Source organism: Cajanus cajan, chromosome 10 (genome assembly GCF_000230855.2).
Source record: "Cajanus cajan strain Asha chromosome 10, NIPB_CcT2T_4, whole genome shotgun sequence".
Taxonomy (NCBI): domain Eukaryota; kingdom Viridiplantae; phylum Streptophyta; class Magnoliopsida; order Fabales; family Fabaceae; genus Cajanus; species Cajanus cajan.
In genome coordinates, this window is record NC_138526.1 from 33,057,620 (window position 1) to 33,079,988 (window position 22,369).

A 22,369-nucleotide genomic window follows, 5' to 3' on the forward strand; every position below is an offset into this window, starting at 1 on the left:
TCAACGAGCACTAAAACAGATAATACTTCGAATACGGTGACCTTAATGATAATAATGGACTTACAATTAGAGCATTAATGCTAAAAGGAGGGCCTAGGCCACTCTTGTCCCTTAGCATCGATTGTGGGACTTGTTCCGATATATCTAAAAAGGTCTCACATCGCAACCGTGACGGCCCAACGGTTATTTGTTGTGCCAATGGGATATGATAATAAAATCCTATCTTTTATCTTATTATATTGGTGTAGTGTATTATCTATCATGAAAAGGAGATATGATAGAGTTATCCTAAACCTGTGACGACCCAATGAGCACCAAAGTAGACAATACATCGAATACAATGACCTTAATGATGACAATGGACTTACGATTAGAACATTGGCGCTAGAAGGAGGGCCTATGCCACTCTTGGCCTTTAGCATCGAATAGGGGGCTTGTTCCGATATGCTTAAAAAAGTCACACATTGTAATTGTGATGGCGCAATGATTATTTGTTGTGTTGATGGGATACGATAATATGATCCTATCTATTATCTTATTCTATTGGTGTAGTATATTGTCTATCATGAATGAGAGATATGATAGTGTTATCCTAAAACTCTGATGGCCCAACAAGCACCAAAACGGATAATACCTCGAATACGGTGATCCTAATGATGACAATGGACTTACAGTCAGAACATTGGCACTGGAAGGAGGGCCTGAGCCACTCTTGTCCCTTAGCATCAACTACAGGCTTGTTCCGATATTCCTAAAAAAGTCTCACATCGTAACCGTGACAACCAACCGATTATTTGTTGTGCCGATGAAATATGATAATATTATTCTATCTTTTATCTTATTCTATTGATGTAGTGTATTGTCTATCATGAACGGGAGATATGATAGGGTTATCATATCATATTTGGTGTAGTATGGGGAAGTTGGGCTAAGAATTATTAGAATAGGATAAGCTCTCCTCATTTTTTATATACATTATCTCATATATTATATTATATAATACTATTTTTTTATATTAAATATTATATTATAAAAATAACAATATATATAATAAATATATAACATATAAATTAAATATTAATTTTATAAATATGTTATATAATTGTAGTTTATATACCAATATATATAATATTATAGTACATATCACAATGTATATATTTATTTATATAATATATATTATAAAATTTTCTTGGAATATTTTATTTTATATATAATTATTATAATTTGAAATGTAAAATTAAAATATATTATTTACTAAAATATTAAAATGAAAAATATTATTTAAATTATTTAAAGGAAAATATGAAACATAATTATAATTTAGAAAATTAATTAAATAGATGGAAATTTATTTTTATATAATAATAGTTAAAAATATGTTTCTTAATTTAAACTTTTAAAATAATTAAATTTACATTTATTTTTTAAAACTTATATGTAATTTTGTTGTATTTTTTTTATTTAAACATAATTTATGTCATATCTTATTGATTTATATTAAATATAAAATATATAACAGAATAATATTATCTACTTTACCACTATGATGCATACTAACATTGAATATGATTAAAACTTATTCTACTCTTATCACATCCTACTCTTATCTTTTCCTATTCTATTCTCATATCATATTCTAAACTTTTAGAAATCAAAATCAAAATCGTATGATTATCAATTTATCATGTTATACAGATTAAAAATATAATTAATTCTATTTTTAACTTCAACTTTTCTCTTTTTTTACCTATTCAACCTTAACGTGTCAAAATTTGAGATTAGTCAAATTTTATTATTTTAAACTTATTAGAATTTTTTTTTCAGGAAAAAAGTATATGAGACATTTGTTTCAATATTGCATTCTTGAATCACTTTCTTAAAATTATTTTAATCAAAATTTTATTTTTGAGTATATTTAAAAATCTTGTTTGATTAAATTTTAATATTTCTAAGAATATTTGTTACTTGTTAGCAATCATATCTAATATAATTGGATTCAGGTGACTGAAGGAACAGGAATTGGGCGTTGTGGTGAAGAAAACAAAGTCTACCTGTGGTGGCTACTGATGTTCAGTGTTAAACTGCTCATGTCCAAGTCCCACACTGCTGAGGAGAAAGAATATGCGAAGTGGAATTGAGAATAAAAGAAGCAGCGTGTGAGTTTACAAAGCATACCTTTCTCGGCCTTTTGGCTAAGATCAAGTGTAGTATCTGTTCTTATCAGTTTAATATCTGATATGTGGGCCATTGGTCCACACGATATTAAATTTATTTTTTAAGGGGGAGAGTCCATTACAGTAGCTTGCTACTGGGCCTCTCATGTGTCGCCTATGCGTTGCACTACAGCTTGGGCCTGGCACACCCCACCAACCAAGTTCAAATATGCTTATTAAATTTGGGCCTGATACACCGTACCAATTACTTAATAGAAATTGAGAACAAAGAACTAATGAATAATTCTGCTTGATCTATAATATGATATCTTTACATTAAAGCTTAAAATGTATGTTTGAATAAATAACATTTGAATAAATATCATATTTAAGCTGTCAAAAAAGAAAAATTTAAGAGAAATAAATTTGTCTTTTCAAAGCTTTATTGTTTACTTCTTTTCTTGGATTGGGAAAATTCAGTAATTCTCATGACTAATACTGGTATTTTTTCCTGAGTTATATTCTTTATATATTATGTGATTTGTTTTGATGAATAATTTATTATATTCATTTTGTAACTAGATGCAAGACTTTTTTTTAATATACAAAAGTAGCATGCGTGAAATTATAATTATTTTAATTAACAAAATTAATTCATATTTTTGTTTAGAAATAAATTAGCTGCATAATGATGACACAATTTAGTGTCATTAAGAATTTGTTAAAGCATATTGCATATCTTATCTTTCAAGGTGAAAGCAAGTTGTGTTGGATATGTTTATTAGGTACAGAACTTTCACTTGTTAATCTTATTTTTATGGGCTTAGCGTGTTTAAATTGGTTGATTTTAATTTCAAAAAGAAAAAGAATAGTTGTTTCAGATTTCACCTTTAGATATAGCCATTAAACATTCAACATCTAGAACAAAGAAAACTGGATTTAACTTTTGTAAAATTATTTTTTTAACCATGATATTACAATAAGTAATTAAATGTTTGAATAAGTAATTAAATTTAAGAGAAATAATTTCGACTTTTCATGCCTGGATGATTAAATTTCAACTGGTTTATATTTTTTTTAAAGGTTTTATTGTTTAGCAAAACTCACTAAAATTAATGACTAATACTGATTTTTTCCTATACTTAACTTGATTTTTTTTATGAATAATTTATTGTGTTCATCATGTAAATGAATATTTGTTCCTTTGGAAGTTGGAAATTAAAATAAATTTTACTCATTATTATTGGTGTTTCTGAAATATTATAGGTTTTTATACTTAACATTTTGTTTCTGTATTAAATTTTAATATTAGAGATTATGATAATCTTAAAATCTTTCATATGATGAAATAATTTCCTTTATGAGAATTGATCCAGTCATTCAGGATTAAAATGTCAGAGGTTTGTAGTCAAAATTATCAGTGCAGGGAAATATGAGTTTTAGTCCCACATTGGTGAATATAGGGGGAAGTGTGAGGAACATGAGCTATAAAAGAAATGTGTGTGTGCATGTACAACATACTTACCTGGATGGGGTCAATGGGTGATCAAGAAGGCCCATGGCCTAGGGTAGTGACCTCCATTGCACTTAGGAGGGGTGCTATTCTAAGGTCTGTCCAAGTGATAGAGCCTACATCATAATTTGTGGCAGAGGGGGCCTGCGTTCGCGCGGCCCCCACCAGTTTAGTTCAAATTTTGCTTATTTTGTGTTTGGGCTATTTTATATCTTTGTCGTTGGAGAGAATTATTTATTGGTGCTTATGAAAATTTAACTTAAGAATGTTGTATATACAAAGTTATGTTGGATATGGAGTTGACCTGTCTATGTGTTTTCTGTATAAAATCCATTTTATTGGAACTTATCAGTCTTTTTTTTAATAGAATTTTTTATTTTAAATTTTATAGATATATTAAGGTTTTATATGATAAATCTGCAGAGTTTATGTAGTATATTTTACTTTCTGAATTTTGTATTTAGTTCATGGTCCATTTAAAAGTTGTCAATATAAAATATTTCTATTAATAATTCGAAGAACAAGTGTATTAATCTTATTTTTAAATGTTTATATGAAGTACTAGTTAGGTTGAATCAATAAATTAGACATAATATGTTGGTTTATTGTTCATTTTTATGTAATTTTTAACAGCTTGTTATTGCAGTTTTTCTCTAATTTAATTAAGAATTAAAATGTTTATATTTTTAAGGTTTTAGAAGATAATGGAGTTACATTCACATTAGGCAGCAAAAATACAGTTTAGTATGGGTAAGTTTTAATATTGCTTGGCCAAGTCCCATATCGGACAGCAGAATTATTGCATTGCGGACTATGTAACAGAGACATACGAAGTCCCACACCGACCTCCGTCTGAACTAGAAATTGTAAATTCTATTACCCCCAAGAGACATACGAAGTCCCAAATTTGTATTTTAAAGTTTTGTAATACTTTCTGTTTGTCTATATTAGCTATCCATATTCCGCGAGTGTACTCAAATTCAATATATGTCAACAAAGTTTTATTGTAAGTTTCATTGTTTACTTGAATTTGTGAAATCTTAAATTATATTTTTGTTCTTTTTTTTGTTTTTAAATGATTCAATTTTGTCTTTTAATTTTTCTTAAAATGTTCAATGTTATCAACGTTAATGAACATAATTTAAAAATTAGAAAAAATAGTTAATGAACATAATTTAAAAATTAGAAAAAATAATTAAATTATTTAAAAATAGTAAAATTAAATTAAATAATTTGACATTTTTTTCTAGATAAATTTAATTTTTATTTACCTATTTAATAATCACTTTTTAAGATAAGAAAAAGAAAATTCAAATTTATTTATGTAAATTTTTATTCAATTTGATCATATTATTTTTAAAATATTCAATATTGACTTTTCATCTAATTTCATCAACATCATTAATGTCAATTTGACAATTTGGATGAAACTATAACATTAAACATTTTTTTAAATTTAAAGAATCAAATTGAACATTTTAAAAATAATAAAACTAAATTAAATCATATAAATAAATAGAAGAACTTCACAGTATTATCTCTCTGAATTACTTGAATAGGTGGTGATAATTGAAGTAATATATCCAAACCTTTTTGTTGCTATAGATTAAAAAAAAAATAGTACCAAAATAGTACCTTCTCCCAACTTTAGTCACAGTTGAACAATGTACCACCAAGAGGAACTTTTTGACCAGGTATATCAACTAAACAGCAAACCTCATTGTTGCTCATATCATAAAAATGTTGATATATATATATATATATATATATATATATATATATTCTATTTGACATATAATAACACCTAACCATTTTTTAGGAAATCATTATTGGTTTAATTTATTGGATAGCTCACCATTTGCAATATCTCTTTTGAAATACTGACATAAACGCTAATCATATCATCTCTCCCTTCTCCAAATCCATCTGACAAAAGACTCCAAGTTCACACTTTTAGTTTCTGATCCTTGAAATAAACACTCATAATATTTATATTAATATTTTTTTTTTTAAATCTGACAACAGTAAACTTGTATTCTGACTCGAGTTGATGTTCGTAGCTACCAGTAGACACTCGAAAGGAATTTAATAAGATATATTTTACTTGATCCTTGGCCCTTTTATAATAGATTGATATCCTACCTACCCAATCTGCACAAATTAATAAATATCAACTGTTGATAATAGAATGAACAATGAAGTGCCAAAGAAGAACATGTAAAGAAAATGAGCAAAAGAAAGTGGTTCATAACACTTGTGGCAAGATTTTACTCAATGTGTCTATTTACATCCGCAGACTCGATTAAGTTGCATACTCACAACTTTGTGCCATTAGATGTCCCAGTGTGGTCCAAGTTATATATAAATAACATTACATTATCTTACAAGCACCTGATATTTCAAAATCACTAAAAAATAATGGGAAGTAGTGGATAAAATCTGCTGAGATTTTATTATTTATAGCTTGCAGTAAATTATATGTTTTTACCGGAAGGAGTAAGTGCATATATTCACGTGGCAATCAAAATGACATGGAAAGAAATTTATAGAATCAAATCAACAAATGGATAATACAAATCACTTAAAGAACTCAATTCACCAAGAGCCCAAAATAGTGTTAAATCTAAAGCATGGGAGGGATGCAGTTAGCATTAAATTATCTGCTTGAACCATTTCATTATTCATCTGTAAACATTGTATTCAATCAAAATTCCAAGCATTTGGGAACCCTTTTGTTTTACCTGACTAATCAAGCTGAGAAAACACCATTCATATCAGAAGGCAGTCATATACCTACTTAGTACTTACTTTCTGTTATATACTTTGAGGGAATGTCACTACCCTGTTGCTATTAACTCCTTGAGGTCATATTGCATACAAAGTCTTTCAACAGTACTTTGGCTCAGAACCTCTTTCACATATAACTCTTTCAACAGATCGGTTGCTATATCTGTTTCCTCTTCAAAAGCAAGCCCTTCCACAAGAATGGTATAGGTTGTCTCATTAGGCACACATCCTCTGTTAACCATCATCATTAATATCTCTATTGACAAGTCTGTTCTCTGAGCTTTGCAAAATCCAAGTATGAGTGCATTGTAGTTATCAAGATCAGGCCTGTGTTCATTTTCTTCCAAAATCCTGAATATCTTTAGAGCCTCATCTAGCATTCCCTCCCTACACATTCCTCTTATCAAAGATGAATAAGTATAGGAATCTGGAGTAAATCCATACTTTGTCATTTCATATAGCACCTGAAAAGCTGGATATGTGTTCCCTTTCCTACACAGACTTGCAATCACATTCTTGTAAAAATCATGCATAGGGTAGTTTTGTTTATTTCCCAGGCTTTGGATTAGAAAGAAAGCCTCCTGCACGTTACCTTGCTCACACAGCATCGCGATAGCACAGTATGTTCCTTCATTAGGATTACAGCGCCTGTGAATCATTTGGTCCAGACACTGGTAAACAAGATCCACCTTCCCTTCCTTGCAGAGGCGGGCAACGATCGGATTATAGCTAGTAGCAGTCGCCTTGAACCCACTCCTCATCATTTCATCTAAAACCTTGAAAGCTTGTTCGGTTCTTCCATGGAGGCAAAGCGAAGTAATCAATATGTTGTAAGTAACCACCGAGGGAGTCTGGTTCTCTTTATCCATCTCTGCCAGAAGCTTGTTCGCCTCCTCCCACCGCCCCTCGTAGCACAAACTCCTCAGCAAAATGTTGTAACTCACAACACTAGGACTGAACCCTTTCGCAGGCAATTCCCGAAAAAGCTTGACAGCTTCTTCAGTCCTCCCTTCCTTGCACAAACCAGTCAATAACACATTGTAACTAACCAAGTTAGGCTCCCCACCCTTGGCAATTATATCATCCAGAAGCTTCATAGCATCATCCACACCCCTTTCCTTATATGCCGCCTCGAGAAGGAAGGAAAACGTGAATGCATTCGGGACAAGGCCCTTCTTTGTCAGCTTATCCAAAAGCTGCAAGCTCTGATTCAAGTTCCCATGCATACAAAGCCCTTTAACAAGGGTGTTATAGGTAACAGTATTGGTTGGAAAGCCATGCCCCTCCATCTTCTCAACCAACTGAATTGCATAGCCAACATTGCCTCTCTTACACAAAAAATTGACCAAGTGAGTATAAGAGGCTGCATCAGGTATAATACCTGAACCAACCATCATCTCCATAACCCTAACAGCTTTCCTAGCCTTATTGAATTTGCAAAGATCATACAAAAGCTGAGTTGCTTGAGTAACCTCAGGCTTGTGGCCCTTACCCACCATGTACTCTAAGTGGAGAAATGCATCATACATCCTCAGCTCTTTGCCCCTTTGGTCATTCCTCCCACTCCTCCAATTGGGGAGGGTAAAGATGGAATCTTTTGGGGAAATGGCAACCTGGGTCGAAACCCAAACCCTAGAAAAACCCTTCTTGAGGGAAAAAGTGTGAATTTTTGGGACCTGGAAGTGCAAGAAACCGCGGCAACAGGCTCGTTTCGTTTTGGAGGGTAAATTTGCGGCTGGTGACACCGTGTTGAGGAGTGAAGCCATGATTGAAGTAGAAAAATGATGATGAATGAATGAATCCTAGTTGGTCAAGTTTTACAGATGGAACAAAAATCAAGAAACATTGTGGGTTGGTTCTACTTGACAATGTTGCAAGTAGTTTCAAAACTAACTATTGATCCCTCGCGAGAATTAAAGAGTGAGAGAGAAATACCAGTGACGAATTTTCAACTTCAAGTAGGGATTTGAATTCAGCAGCGACCACAACCAGCCACGTTTCTTCGTGTTATCCTAATGCAAATAGTTGCGCTATTTTCAAATTTAACCTTTGATGCATTTTTCCATTAAATAACCTAACATGGGAACCCTCCATGCACAGGTTAAATTTGAGTTAAATTATTAAGAATTCAATATTTTATTTTATAATACTCCATTTAAAATAATTGTTTTTTATATAAAACTTAATTTATAGTATTTGATGTATTAATTATTTTAGGTTTAAATAATGAAGTCATATGTAGTATTAAAATTTTTAAAAAATAAATTTAATTTAGTCACTAAAAAATGTTAGAAATAACCGAACTGATGAGATTTGAAAGATTTTTTTTAGTATTTAGATTCTTAAATTTTAACTTCATTATTTAAGTTAATCCTTTTTTATATTAATTTTGTTTGTTTCATGATCGATCTACGTTCAATTGTTACTTTAATGTGTATTTTTTCTCCTAATTGATTGCTAATCACCTAATATGAATTATAATGCAATGTTATTTAATAAGAAACTTTGTCATGTTAAAGTATTTTGGGTATTGGTGTTCCAATTAAAATGAAAGGTTATTGGATTTCGTAAGATTTTTTATTGTAAGATTTTTCTATTTTAGTCATTCTTAATTTCTTCATATGTTCTGATTACAAGTTTAAGATTATAAATTCTTAATTATTGAATTTAGGATTAAACAAAATAAATGATCGTCCTAAAAGATCTCAACTAAGGATGCATCAGTCGAATATAAGTATTTCGTTGTTGGGTTTTGTAGGTTTACTGTAGTTGAAATTTTTTGTCTTAGACATTTTTAATTTCTTATGTTCAAGTTTAACATTGTAAAACCTAAATAATTGAATTTGGGATTTAACAAAATGAGTGATCATTTTAATAGATACGTTAATCAAATATAGATACTTATATTTTAAATGAAATACCCATGACAATAACATTTAATGAGGACAAAGTGTTCGATGCGAATTAAAAATATTAAAATATTGCATTATAATTCATATTAGGAAATTAAGGGAGAGAATAATCAATCAAAAAATATAATAATTGTCAATGTGACAATTAACTGTTGCTTGATTATGAGATTAACAAAGTAATTAAGTATAACAAAATGATTAAACTACATAATATAGTTAAAATTTAGGAATTCAGATGTCACAAAAAATCTTTCAAGAACCTATCAACTACCTCTATCATCTTTTAGAGACCACATTGAATTTTTATTCAAAATGTTTATAATGCATAAAAAAAATTGTTAGAATAAAAAACTTCATTAAAAGTGGACAACTAAATTTTCTAACAGAAATTAATTATTGACAAAATTAGTAAATAATTTGTATTGATAATATAATTATAAAAAAATATATTGTAAGATGATAAAATTACTATATTGGTTGGTATAAATAAACACACCATATTTATGTTAAATCTTTATTATTGATATCACATGTCTTTTACTAATAAAAAAATAATTTGTAACCAATCAAAAGAAGGAGTGTTTAATCAAGAAAAAAAATTGATATCACAAGTCTTTTACTAATAAAAAAAATAATTTGTAACCAATCAAAGGAAGAAATGTTTAGTAATCAAGAAAAGCAAATAAAGATATTTGATATCACAAGTCTTTTACTAATAAAAAAAAATAATTTGTAACTAATCAAAAGGAGGAATGTTTAGTAATCAAGAAAAATAATAAAGATATTTGATTTTATATGTTATATGTCATTGTTATTGATAATGATATGATAAATAATAATTTACATTATGTTTAATGTGAAAAAAATACATGACAAATAAAATAAAATAAAAATCATTTTTTAATTATTTTTTATATTTTAATTAAATATAAAATAATTGTACATGATTAACTTCATTGTCAATAGTTTTTAGTTATGTAAAAAAACAAAATTTCAGTCTATTAAAATATTTTAACCAATATAATTTTTATAATAATGAGATTATATGTTATTAATAAAATCAGTGTTACTATATTTGTTTAAAAATATTAATATTTATTAAATTAATTGATATCAAATTTAGTCTTCAAATTTTGAGATTTGATATTTGATTCATATGTTATATGTCATTATTATTGACAATGATATGATAGATAATAATTCACATTATGATTAATGTAAAAAAAAATACGTGATAAATAAAATAAAATAAAATTTATATTTTTAATTATTATTATTATTATTTATTTTAATTAAATATAAAATAATTGTACTTTATTAACTTCATTGTCAATAGTTTTTAGTTATGTAAAAAAATAAAATTTTAGTCGATTAAAATATTTTAACCAATTGAATTTTTATAATAATGAGATTATGTGTTATTAATGAGATCAATGTTACTATATTTGTTTAAAAATATTTAAAAAATATTAATATTTGTTAAATTAATTAATATCACATTTATTCTTCAAATTTTGAAATTTTAGATTCGAGTCTTAAATTTATAAAAAATAATTAATTTTAACATTATTTTTATTATTTAAAAAATTTAAAATTTATGTATGTAAAAATATAAAATCACTTTTATATATTTATATAAATTTTTTTTATTAACGGTTGAAAAGTAGAAAGGAAAAGGTGTGACCCACATCTTTTACCTTATTCATTTTTTGGCAATAACAATTATTATTTCTTCGTTATTCTCCTTTCCATTTATTTACTATTTTATTCCAACTAAACGTACCTTATATACAAGAACAAAGCCATGAAGAAGTCTTATATTATGACAACAATTGCAAAATTATATAGATAAAACATGTCATAAAATAATAATCCTTCTATTTTTTATTATAAAAAACATTTTTTTAAAATATAGGTAAATTTAACTATTTTATATTATTTAAGATATTTTCTTTAAAATATTTTTTTAATGTGTAACTTTTTGACATTTATAACAAGAACAATTTAAGAAGAATCTTATTGAAATAATAAAATTTAAGGTAAATAATTAAATTTTTTAATATATATAAAATTAATTATTTTATTTGTAGTAGAAAATAGAGTAAGAATGCAAATAAAAAAATCTTATTAAATAATAATGATGTTTTTGTATTCCATTTAGAAAAGACGCATAATAATTTATATAATATTATGTTTGTCTTAATATCATTGTTTAATATATTTATTAATAATAAAGAAAAATAAAAAAAATGATGTTATAGAAATTGAATACCTGTTATACCAATATCATTTTCCTTTTTAAATAGTATAGGTAAAAGGAAAAAAAGTGAAAAAAAGAAAGAAAGAAATTGATAAATATGATGAAAAATATAGAAAGATAAGGAAAAAAGAATGAAATGAAATGTTGGTAAAAATGGAAATATGTTTATGTTTGGGATGGTCTTATAGGGTCAAAGTACAAAAATGGATCCAAATGAAGAGCGTGTAGTTGTGTAGAATTTGGCTTTGTTTTGCCACCTTTTTCACAAAAAAGAAAAAGAAAAAGTTGAGCACTCACTCACATCACATCATACACTTAACGTAATCCTCTTCCATCTGGAAGCAGTTACCTTCAAAAAAGGTGGCTCCCTCTGTGCCCACTAACCTCCCATCTCACTTGGGTCTCAGACTCCTCAAGGCAGCACTGAATGTGGGTGATTTAAGGCGTGCCCAACAACTGTTTGATAATATTCCTCAACCAGACCCCACCACTTGTTCCACATTAATTTCAGCTTTCACCACTCATGGACTTCCAAATGAGGCCATAAGGCTCTATGCTTCGCTGCGGGCACGCGGGATCAAGCCCCACAGCTCGGTGTTTCTGGCTGTTGCCAAGGCCTGTGGTGCTTCTGGTGATGCCTTGAGAGTCAAGGAGGTTCATGATGACGCCATTCGATGCAGGATGATGTATGATGTTTTCTTGGGCAATGCATTGATTCATGCCTATGGGAAGTGTAAATGCATTGAAGGTGCAAGGCGGGTCTTTGATGATTTGGTTGTGAAAGATGTGGTTTCTTGGACATCGATGTCAGCATGCTATGTTAGTTGTGGATTTCCTAGGCAAGGGCTGGCTGTTTTTCGCGAAATGGGATGGAATGGGGTGAAGCCAAATTCTGTGACTGTGTCTAGCATTTTGCCTGCGTGTTCGGAATTGAAAGATTTGAAGTCTGGAAGAGCTATTCACGGATTTGCAGTGAGACATGGGATGATAGAAAATGTGTATGTTTGCAGCGCACTTGTGAGCATGTATGCAAGATGTTTAAGTGTGAAACAAGCTAGACTAGTATTTGATTTGATGCCTCACCGGGATGTTGTCTCTTGGAATGGAGTTTTAACAGCATACTTCACAAACAAAGAATATGAGATGGGTCTTGCCTTGTTTTCCCAGATGAGTAGTGAAAGAGTCAAAGCAGATGAAGCTACATGGAATGCTGTTATTGGGGGCTGCATGGAAAATGGGCAAACAGAGGAGGCACTGGAGATGCTTAGGAAGATGCAAAATATGGGATATAAACCTAATCAGATAACAATTAGTAGTTTCTTGCCAGCTTGCTCTATTTTAGAAAGCTTGAGAATGGGCAAGGAGGTACACTGCTATGTCTTTAGGCATTGGATAATTGGGGACTTAACAACCATGACAGCGCTGGTATATATGTATGCTAAATGTGGTGACTTGAATCTTTCAAGGAATGTTTTTGATATGATGCTCAGAAAAGATGTTGTTGCTTGGAATACAATGATCATTGCAAACGCAATGCATGGAAATGGAAAAGAAGGGCTTTTGCTCTTTGAGAGCATGCTTCGTTCAGGGATCAAGCCCAATTCTGTCACTTTTACTGGTGTTCTGTCTGGTTGTAGCCACTCAAGGCTAGTAGAGGAAGGACTCCAAATCTTTGATTCAATGGGTAAGGATCATCTAGTAGAACCTGATGCTAATCACTATGGATGTATGGTTGATGTCTTCAGCCGTGCTGGTCGCCTTGACGAGGCATATGAGTTTATACAGAGAATGCCTATGGAACCAACTGCCAGTGCTTGGGGAGCACTACTTGGTGCCTGTAGAGTTTATAAGAATGTGGAGTTGGCAAAAATTTCAGCCAACAAACTATTTGAGATTGAGCCCAACAACCCTGGAAATTATGTTTCATTATTTAACATCCTTGTCACTGCCAAATTGTGGAGTGAAGCTTCAGAAGCCAGAATATTGATGAAAGAGAGAGGAATTACTAAAACTCCAGGCTGTAGTTGGCTTCAAGTGGGAAATAAAGTTCACATTTTTGTTGTTGGAGACAAAAATAACATGGAGAGTGATAAAATCTATAACTTTCTAGATGAGTTGGGTGAGAAAATGAAATTGGCTGGATATAAGCCTGACACTGATTATGTTCTGCAAGATGTTGACCTAGAGGAAAAAGCTGAGAGTCTTTGCAGCCACAGTGAGAAGCTTGCTGTTGCATTTGGGATACTGAATTTGAATGGACAGTCATCTATACGGGTTTTCAAGAATTTGAGAATTTGTGGTGACTGTCACAATGCCATTAAGTACATTTCTAAGGTAGTTGGTGTGACCATCATTGTTAGAGATTCCTTGAGGTTTCATCACTTCAGAAATGGAAATTGTTCTTGTCAAGACTTGTGGTGATTATTTGAATTAAGTTATTGGGATTAAGTGGTAACAACTATATCTTCTGTCTTGCCATAAATACAATTGTAAATTTCAATTCGTGTGTATACAGTGAGTGAGATGGATGACATTAACAATAACACTGTTTGATATGTTCTTTAAAGTTTAAAGTATTTTCAGGTCCAAATAAAAACAAATTTCTCTCTAGAAGATGTCTCTGTGGGGCTGTGGGGACTGTGCATTCAAGCAAATAAAATGATATCAGAGAAATTTTTTTCTGATTATTCTCCGGCATTGATGACAAAGATGTGCTGCATGATTCAGTTGTAGGAATAGAATAGAATACATTAATACAAGTTTACTTAACTTCTTTTTTCAATGATATAAAACTCATTGTATTTGACTTTGTATTCCTACATGGAATATGACAATCAAGAAATTCATTTGTACAAAATTGGTGTAAGAGAAAGAATCCTGAGAAAGTTACGAAATTATTTATTTTGAAATACCCTTTCCATTTGAGCTTAAATGATAAAAAATGGCAATTGCTTACATTTATGGCATGGACTGCAAGAGATATAATGAATCAAATTATATTCATTATTATGATGGGTTAGGTAAGGAATCTGCTAATGACTACAAAATATTACAAAGTGAACAAGTGTACGGTATCAATCTTCAGCAATTTGAATTGTATTAAAGATATCAATATTCTTCTACAAAGAAAGATGCATCCAGGTATAATTGAAATTAAGATTGCTGAACTGATGATCAGGTAGAGCCACAATTGAAATTAAGATTGCTGAACTGGTGACCAGGAAGAGCCACAGTTGCCCCTATCCTACCACTGAAGGTGTGTTTGGATTACAGTTCCATTGAATGTAACCTGCATTTTCTCCGATCTATCAATGTTGTTGCTTCTCCATTTGGAATAAGGAAATGGATGTTTGGTGCCTCTGAAATGGTGATCCAAACACACTAAATTACACTCGGTGCAAACGTCATCGTAGATCTCTTTTTGTTTTGGCCATTGACTAGCTTCCCATGATGCTGCCACTTCAAAAATGAGGACACAATGAAAGAGTTTCTGCTGCCTGAACTTTCTTTTCATTGAAAGCCCGAGGAGACTAGCACAAGGATGGATGGACTGCAATGATTACTCTCATCACTGAAAACTACAAGCTGTTACTGTGCAGTTCTGCTAGTTGCAACACTTCCCGGCTTCATAATCTTCATGCAGAGTTGATGTTATTTTCATATGGTGCCTCCAAACCAATAATTTGTATTCAATCCAGCTTCATTTAATGTATAGTCATCCAACTCATATTGCTCTGATTTTCACTTATCAAATTGTTAAAAAAGCCAACTGTAGTTTCAACAACAGTTCCTTTATACCTTTCTTGCTCCACCTCATATTTAGCCATGCCTGCAAGACATCTGTTATGGGCAAATCGGTGAAATCACTACTTACTTGGTTACAAAGTATGGCCAGCAAGGGACATGCATACCACACTTAACTGGTACAAAATTCAAGAATTCAATTTGGAGAGATATAAACCCGGTAAAAAAAATCTTTCATGATTTTGTCGAAGTTGAAGGAGGCTAGGAGCCAAACAGGACAAACCCAGACACAAGTCTCCAATGACAGATTAACCGCATGACTGTCTGGTACTTTCATTAAATAATGCAGTAATACATATGGCACCGTAAAGCTTAGTCCTAAATTTTGGCAATTGATTAGCATTTAACATCCAGTTATACACATCCAACATCTAACATATTCAAAGCAGATCATTGCATAAATAGCACTTGAAAGGGAAAAAATTGTATGAGAAAAATATTTTCCCCACTAACTTTGGTTGGTTCTGCCCCCTAGCACCATCAGAAGAATGGCCTTCGTCTTTCTTTGATCAGGAGTACCAACTCAACTACAAGACAAATTTTAACCGAAATATCCTGTTGATGGCACTTCATGAATCTTCCCACTTGGAACAGGAACTGTCATCATGGGAGGAAAAGGATATTTAATTATGTCATCATAGTAATCACTTGCTTAAAAATTAAATAAGAATGTGTTTGAACAGGAAATTTAAATAAAATAATTTATTTATTTAAAGATTTCAAATTCTTTGAAGTGAGATATTTTATTTGCATAGAGAATTTACAAGTATTTGAAATCTTAACATTTGTAAAATTTCTTAAAATAATAAAATTTTAAATTCTCTCAAAAAATTTAGAATATAAAATTTTTTATTTTTTTTTCTTATTTCACTTTATATATTTTATTTTATTTCTTATCTCTTTGTGTTTTTTTGTAATTAAATATTTAAAAATATTTTTAAAATTATTAAATATTATCTAATATTAATTTTTAAAATTATTAAATATTTAAAAATTGACTAATTTTTATTTCATAAAATTTAGTTTAAAAATCTCAACATACGAATATATTTTTAAAATCAATTTTATTATGATAGAATCAAATTCCCATATCCAAAATAAGAATTTAAAATTTAAGAAACTTAAATTAACTTATCCAACAAAACATTTTAAAAATGATGAAAATTAAAATTAAAGAAATAAAAATAAATTTTTTTTCAAATTCCTTGAATTTCTAAAATCACTCATTCAAACACACCATAAAAGTGCAAGGAGGAATTAAATATTCAATGTTCAACTCTTCAGTGGAAAAAATTGTTTGTCTTGTGAAGCAGTAACTGAATTTTCATACAGGCTTTGTACATACTGAAAATGCATGTGATAAAAATAGAGTTAGACATAGGATCATTAACATGCTTAGATAAAAGTATTAATACCTGCGCAATAAAGGATCAAGTCCTTTCCTTAAAAACTGAAGCAGTATCATCAGAAACCATTGACATATTTGATACAATAGGCAGTGTTTCAGTTATGCCAGAAGAAGTCTTTTTACAACTTAATTCAACTTTTAAGTCATTAATCCATTTCATCACTTTCATGAAATCAACATCAGTATTTACACCCATACAAGCAACTTCATGAAAAGCATTGCGCATATTATAAGTCGTTCTGCCTCAGGATTAGCAATTAAATCACCATAACTACATCTGACTAATGTGTATCTCCGCTTCAAATCTTTCCTCCAACGTGAGAAAACAGACTTAGATGGCACTTACTCTGTTTTCCTTATGAGCTTGAGCATAGAAAGAATATGTCTGCATAAAATGCCTTTAAACTCGAACAAATGACATTCACACTGCATTTCAAAATCTTCTTCATTAAAATGTACACTGAAAGTTACATATTTGATTGCTTCTTGAATCTTTTTACTCTCAACAACAGAATCTGCTGAAACCAAGCCTTCTTTCTTCTGAAAGGCAGCATTGCAATACATTATACAGGTTACCTCTTCTTGAAACTCTTTGAATTTCCCATTGGTATAAACTCTTTGAAATTGGTTCTCAATGCCAAAATGGCTTCTAAAAGGGATTAAATTATTAAAGGAACTAAAATCTGCTAAGCACTGTTTTTCAACTTTATCTTTCATAGCATTGTCAAACTGCTTTAAGCTTGTCTTTGAGTAAACATATCCATCAAAAAAAGCATGCATACTTTCATCTCTATCTACTGTGACATTCCAGCCCAAAATGATTCTTTGACATACACAGGAACCTAATGTTGGCGCTCATTATACAGGCTATTCAACCATTCATTGTCATGAAGGTTATAACTATAAGTTATTTTTTTCCAACTTTCATCGAAATCATCTTTACAAAAAGAATCGTATACAGCACCATACAAATCTGTTTTGATTGACTCATACTGAGGATATTGTCTCAACTTTTCAGTTACCCTTTTCATTATGTGCCACAAACACCACCAATGACTAGCTTTTAGGAATACAATCTCAATTACAGTTTTTATTGCTATATCTTCAGTTGTGATGATGGCATTTGGCACATGTCCAGACATACATGCCAGCCATGTCTGAAATAACCATGTTAAAGTTTCAGCATCTTCATTTGACAACAAAGAACAACCCAGTAATACTGATTGTCCATGGTGATTCACTCCTATAAAAAGAGCAAGAGGTATGTTGTACTTGTTTCTTAAATATGTGGTGTCGAAAACTACCACATCTCCAAAATATTCATTTGCAGCCTCACTTCTTGCGTCTGCCCAAAAAACATTTCTTAGTCGGCAGTCATCATCCAAGTCCATCACATAATAGAAGCCACTATTCATCTTTTGCATATGAACAAAATAGCTTTGAATAGCTTCAGCATCTCCACTCTCAAATCTTAGCCTGCTACCTTTCTGAATAAAGGTCCTATGATTTTTATCAAAAAATCCTCTGCTTTCATGTTCTCCAGCTTCAACAACTAGAGATTGAATACTTCCATCCTCATTGATCTCAGCTGGACTGCGAAGATCACGTTTCCTTTTCCTTTGAGGCTTAGATTTTTTAGTATATTTAACAAGCCGTGCTCTGCTTGAACCCGGAAACAGCTCATGATTTTTGCATATATATATATATATATATATATATATATATATATATATATATAAAGAGGGTTCAAATAACACCAGTGTAACTTTTACTAAGTATTACACCGCTCAATAACTTTATATTAAATGTGAATTTTATAAATCCAACCGTTAGATTTATAAAATTCACATTTAATATAAAATTATTGAGCGATGTAACACTTAGTAAAAGTTATATCGGTGTCGTTTGAACCCTTCTCTATATGAGGGGGTTATAATAACACCGGTGTAACTTTTACTAAGTGTTACACTGCTCAATAACTTTATATGTTAAATGCGAATTTTGTAAATCCAACTGTTAGATTGAAAGTTCATATCACTTAGATCATATATACAAAATTTTATATTAGTCCAAGATGATTTGATACTTCATTTTTATAAAACAAAATTGACGTAATATATTCATTTCAAAATACACTAAAATATGAACACTTTGATTACCTTCAAGTTGTTCAATTTTAACAAAATTTGATATACACGTATAAAGTGAGAGGAACTTTCAATCTAACGGTTGCATTTACAAAATTCATATTTAACATAAAGTTATTAAGCGGTGTAACACTTAGTAAAAATAATATCGGTGTAATTATAACCCCCCTTATATATATATATATATATATATATACATGTTATTTCAAAAGAACAAGTCTCACATTACTTGAACAACTCAAGTGTTGAGCCTTTATATATATCAAAATGCTCCTAATACTTTTAAAGGAACAAATAAAGGATGTTAGGTTTGTGCATATGAGAATAGGCCTTGTGAGCCTATTCAAATTTGTTGATTTGCTTCTCTTTGTAAGTGTGAAAATGGGATCTAAAAATATTTTTATTTTTTATTACATTAAATATTTTAATTAATTGAGACAAACCTTATTTTTTTATTCTCTATTCCGTGGATAAGTTCTTAAAAAGGTCCGTGTCATTACACGTCTTAGGGGATTTAATTATCATGTTTGTTCAGTATTTTAGATTATTCATCAGTGCATCCGCCATATTAATCGACAATAATGATTATGTTCAACTGCAACACTTAAAACTCTGATCTTTCCATCCAGACATAAAAATGCATTAATTCTAGCTTTACATTGGGTTTTTGCAAGAAGATATGGAATCAGAAGATGCCTTCGCTTGCTTGCAGACCTCCTGGAACAAACACAAGCAAGTGTAAAATATTTCTTCCCATCTTCCTCCATTTTTGAAGTTCTTCTATACACTCCAAAACCCTTCTGCTGAGCAAAACTAGTATAGTAATAAATCCAATAAAACAAGTGCAGTAATAAACAAAGTTTTAAAATTAGTAAACTAATTTAAGTAGCTAACATAAAATTATTGGTCAATTGTCTGGTACCAATTACTACCTCCATCCCTAATTATAAGTTCCTTTTAATTTAATTACACCCTTTAATAAAATTAGTTAATTTAGTTAAGAGCATTCAATTTATCAATAATTTAAACTACTTTTTTAAAGTTGTCCTTAACATTTCTTACATTAATTTTCTCTCTTTCCACTTAATCATTTCCCACCTAATTAATTAATGTTTGGAAGGGAGAGATATTTATGTCTATTTATCTTCTTCAATCCTAATATGAGAAAGAAAGTTTTTATCCAATTAATTTCAAACATTTATTATCTTTTGTCTAAAAAAAATCTTAATACATATAAGAAGTTCTCTAACTTTTTTTTCCACTTAAATTGAAATTGAACATTTCCCATCTAATAATTTGCGATCTTATTTATTGCACCGATATTAATTGAATTTAAAATTTAAATATACAATTAATTTGCACCCATTAACATTTTAAGCATGCTACACATTTCAAATATGCATTTAACTCACACCCATTAGCATTTGGCATGCATCAATGTTCCCAATGAAACACTTAATTTATAGAAAAATGAGAAGGCCAAATGCAGGTTGGGGCTTCAACTCCCAAACTTTGCCTCTTCACCTTTTTCTCTTCTCAATCATACAATATATATCTCAACTATGAACAAACCATGTTACCTTTGTATAAGCATGAGAATGGTTATGTGCGGTTGCAAGATGATATATATTGTTGAGAGGAAGAGGTTGAGAATAATGGAGTGTGCTGCTCAACAACATTTTGGGGCTGGTAGTGTTCCCAATGTCATGCAAGGAGAGCAGATTTCAATTGGATGGCCATCTTGGTTGGCAGTGGTGGCTGGAGAGGCTATCAAGGTTGGTTACTTTTTAGACATGCTTCTTGGGCCCATGTAAGCCTCTTGTTTTTGTTGTATATTACACTTTCTTGAGTTTATATTATTTTTAAGCCTTATAAAAAAATTAGGGAAATATGATTCACATTTTTTCATTAATTAGAAGATTGAATTTTACATTTGATAGTATGCTAAAAGATATTAGGGACATATCATTGGTCATTATAACAAACATTTGGTTCATTGTAAGAATGAAACACAAATTTAATAAATGGTGATGGGTTATTAATGGAGCATAATCAAAAAGACCATGTTCAAGGAATTTGAAGAGACTCTAAATTTCAAGTGCTTTTCTTTAAGAAGCATCTATCTCTTTAGCTAAATGGATTCACTTCTCACCAATTAATGACTTATTTAGTTAAAAATGTTGGACATTTAATTGGTGGTGAATTTGACCTACATTTTGTTCATTGTATGAATTGATAAATTGGGTTGTTATGTGATATAATATTAAAGTTTATCATTTTATTTTATATCATTATAGAGACTACTTTTTTATGTTATCTCTTTGGCAAGCATGCTTCTTAAACAAATGGGTTAAGAATTTAATTTAACCTTACCAAACTGATTTGTAAGATAATGATTGTTTTTCACATATATACAATATTATGGCTTTGCTTTTAAATGATGTGAGATCTCCAACACTCGACATGAAGTTTGTAGAACTGAACATTTGTGGATAGTCCAATAACAAGTGAAATGATAGGTTTAACAACAATCAATAATCACTAAAATATAGGTTTTGATACCATTTGTTAGATAATGAGTATTTATGTGTTATAAATTCAGTCCTTTTTTCATATTCATAATCACTGCTTTCTTCATTACATGAATCTCTATAATAATCACCATCACTATCTTCACTAGTATACTGTGGCTTTACATTTGTCTTCTCAACAGATTAAGCATAAGTTAAATAGCTGATAAATATGAAACATAATACTGAATAATACACTCATTTTGATCAAGGTCCAAAGGAAATCCAGCTCCTTTGGTCAACAAATACTCTCAAAAACATCAACTATGCTCTTCAAAGTTAAATCAGCGTTTTTAGTTTTTCCATTGTTGGTTTGAGCTTGTCTACATTGATTCTGGTTTTTCCTTACCTTCATCGGAATGTAAAATCGGTCCTTGTCGGGCAAGCCCCAAACTGCAGCGCAGCCCCCAACATTTTCTAGTGCTTTTCGCACATGTTTGCTATTCCATTTAAGATACACCATTGAAGATAGTGATGGTAATTACTACAATTATTCATGTAATGAAAAAAGTAATGATTATAAATACAGAAAAAAGATTGAATTTATAACACAGAAATACTCAATATCTAGTAAATACTATCAAAGTCTATTTTTTTAATTATTATTAGTTATTATTAGACTTATCGTACTACTTACTATCACGTCATTATTAAATTACCGACAAATATTTAATTTTACAAATTTCAAATTCAAAATTTAAAATTCTACATTATTTAAGAATAAGATTATAATAATGTGTGTATAAGTAGAAAACAAAAGATAATTTAAACTCTTAACTCATTTTCTTAAAATCATCTTTTAACCAACTTCTTTA

The 22,369-nt window shown here is 30.2% G+C and overlaps 3 protein-coding genes and 2 non-coding genes across 5 annotated transcripts; 3 read left to right on the forward strand and 2 right to left on the reverse strand.

The window, feature by feature from the left end:
• The first annotated feature begins 2,171 nt into the window (after positions 1 to 2,171).
• LOC114916866 (U2 spliceosomal RNA) lies at positions 2,172 to 2,367 on the forward strand. The gene has a single exon (XR_003805516.2). It is a non-coding gene; the product is annotated as a U2 spliceosomal RNA (small nuclear RNA).
• A 1,303-nt stretch (positions 2,368 to 3,670) lies between these two features.
• On the forward strand, positions 3,671 to 3,831 carry LOC114916865 (U1 spliceosomal RNA). Its single transcript, XR_003805515.1, has one exon. It is a non-coding gene; the product is annotated as a U1 spliceosomal RNA (small nuclear RNA).
• Positions 3,832 to 6,193: 2,362 nt separating this feature from the next.
• LOC109813621 (Pentatricopeptide repeat (PPR) superfamily protein) lies at positions 6,194 to 8,566 on the reverse strand. The gene is made up of 2 exons (XM_020377843.3): positions 8,389 to 8,566; positions 6,194 to 8,255 (listed from the first exon to the last, which is right to left on the reverse strand). The coding sequence occupies exon 2, from the start codon at positions 8,217 to 8,219 to the stop codon at positions 6,504 to 6,506; it is 1,716 nt and encodes a 571-aa protein (XP_020233432.1). The 5' UTR covers positions 8,220 to 8,255; positions 8,389 to 8,566; the 3' UTR covers positions 6,194 to 6,503.
• A 3,383-nt stretch (positions 8,567 to 11,949) lies between these two features.
• On the forward strand, positions 11,950 to 15,363 carry LOC109813603 (pentatricopeptide repeat-containing protein At1g20230; the record flags this gene model as incomplete). The annotated part of the gene is made up of 1 exon (XM_029274418.2): positions 11,950 to 15,363. A coding segment is annotated over one exon (2,097 nt), but the record flags the coding sequence as incomplete, so codon positions are not given.
• A 2,316-nt stretch (positions 15,364 to 17,679) lies between these two features.
• Positions 17,680 to 22,017, reverse strand: LOC109813602 (protein FAR1-RELATED SEQUENCE 4-like). The gene is made up of 2 exons (XM_083064806.1): positions 21,904 to 22,017; positions 17,680 to 18,462 (listed from the first exon to the last, which is right to left on the reverse strand). Exons 1-2 carry the CDS (start codon positions 22,015 to 22,017, stop codon positions 17,680 to 17,682), a joined length of 897 nt encoding a protein of 298 aa, XP_082920932.1.
• Between the last annotated feature and the right edge of the window lie 352 nt (positions 22,018 to 22,369).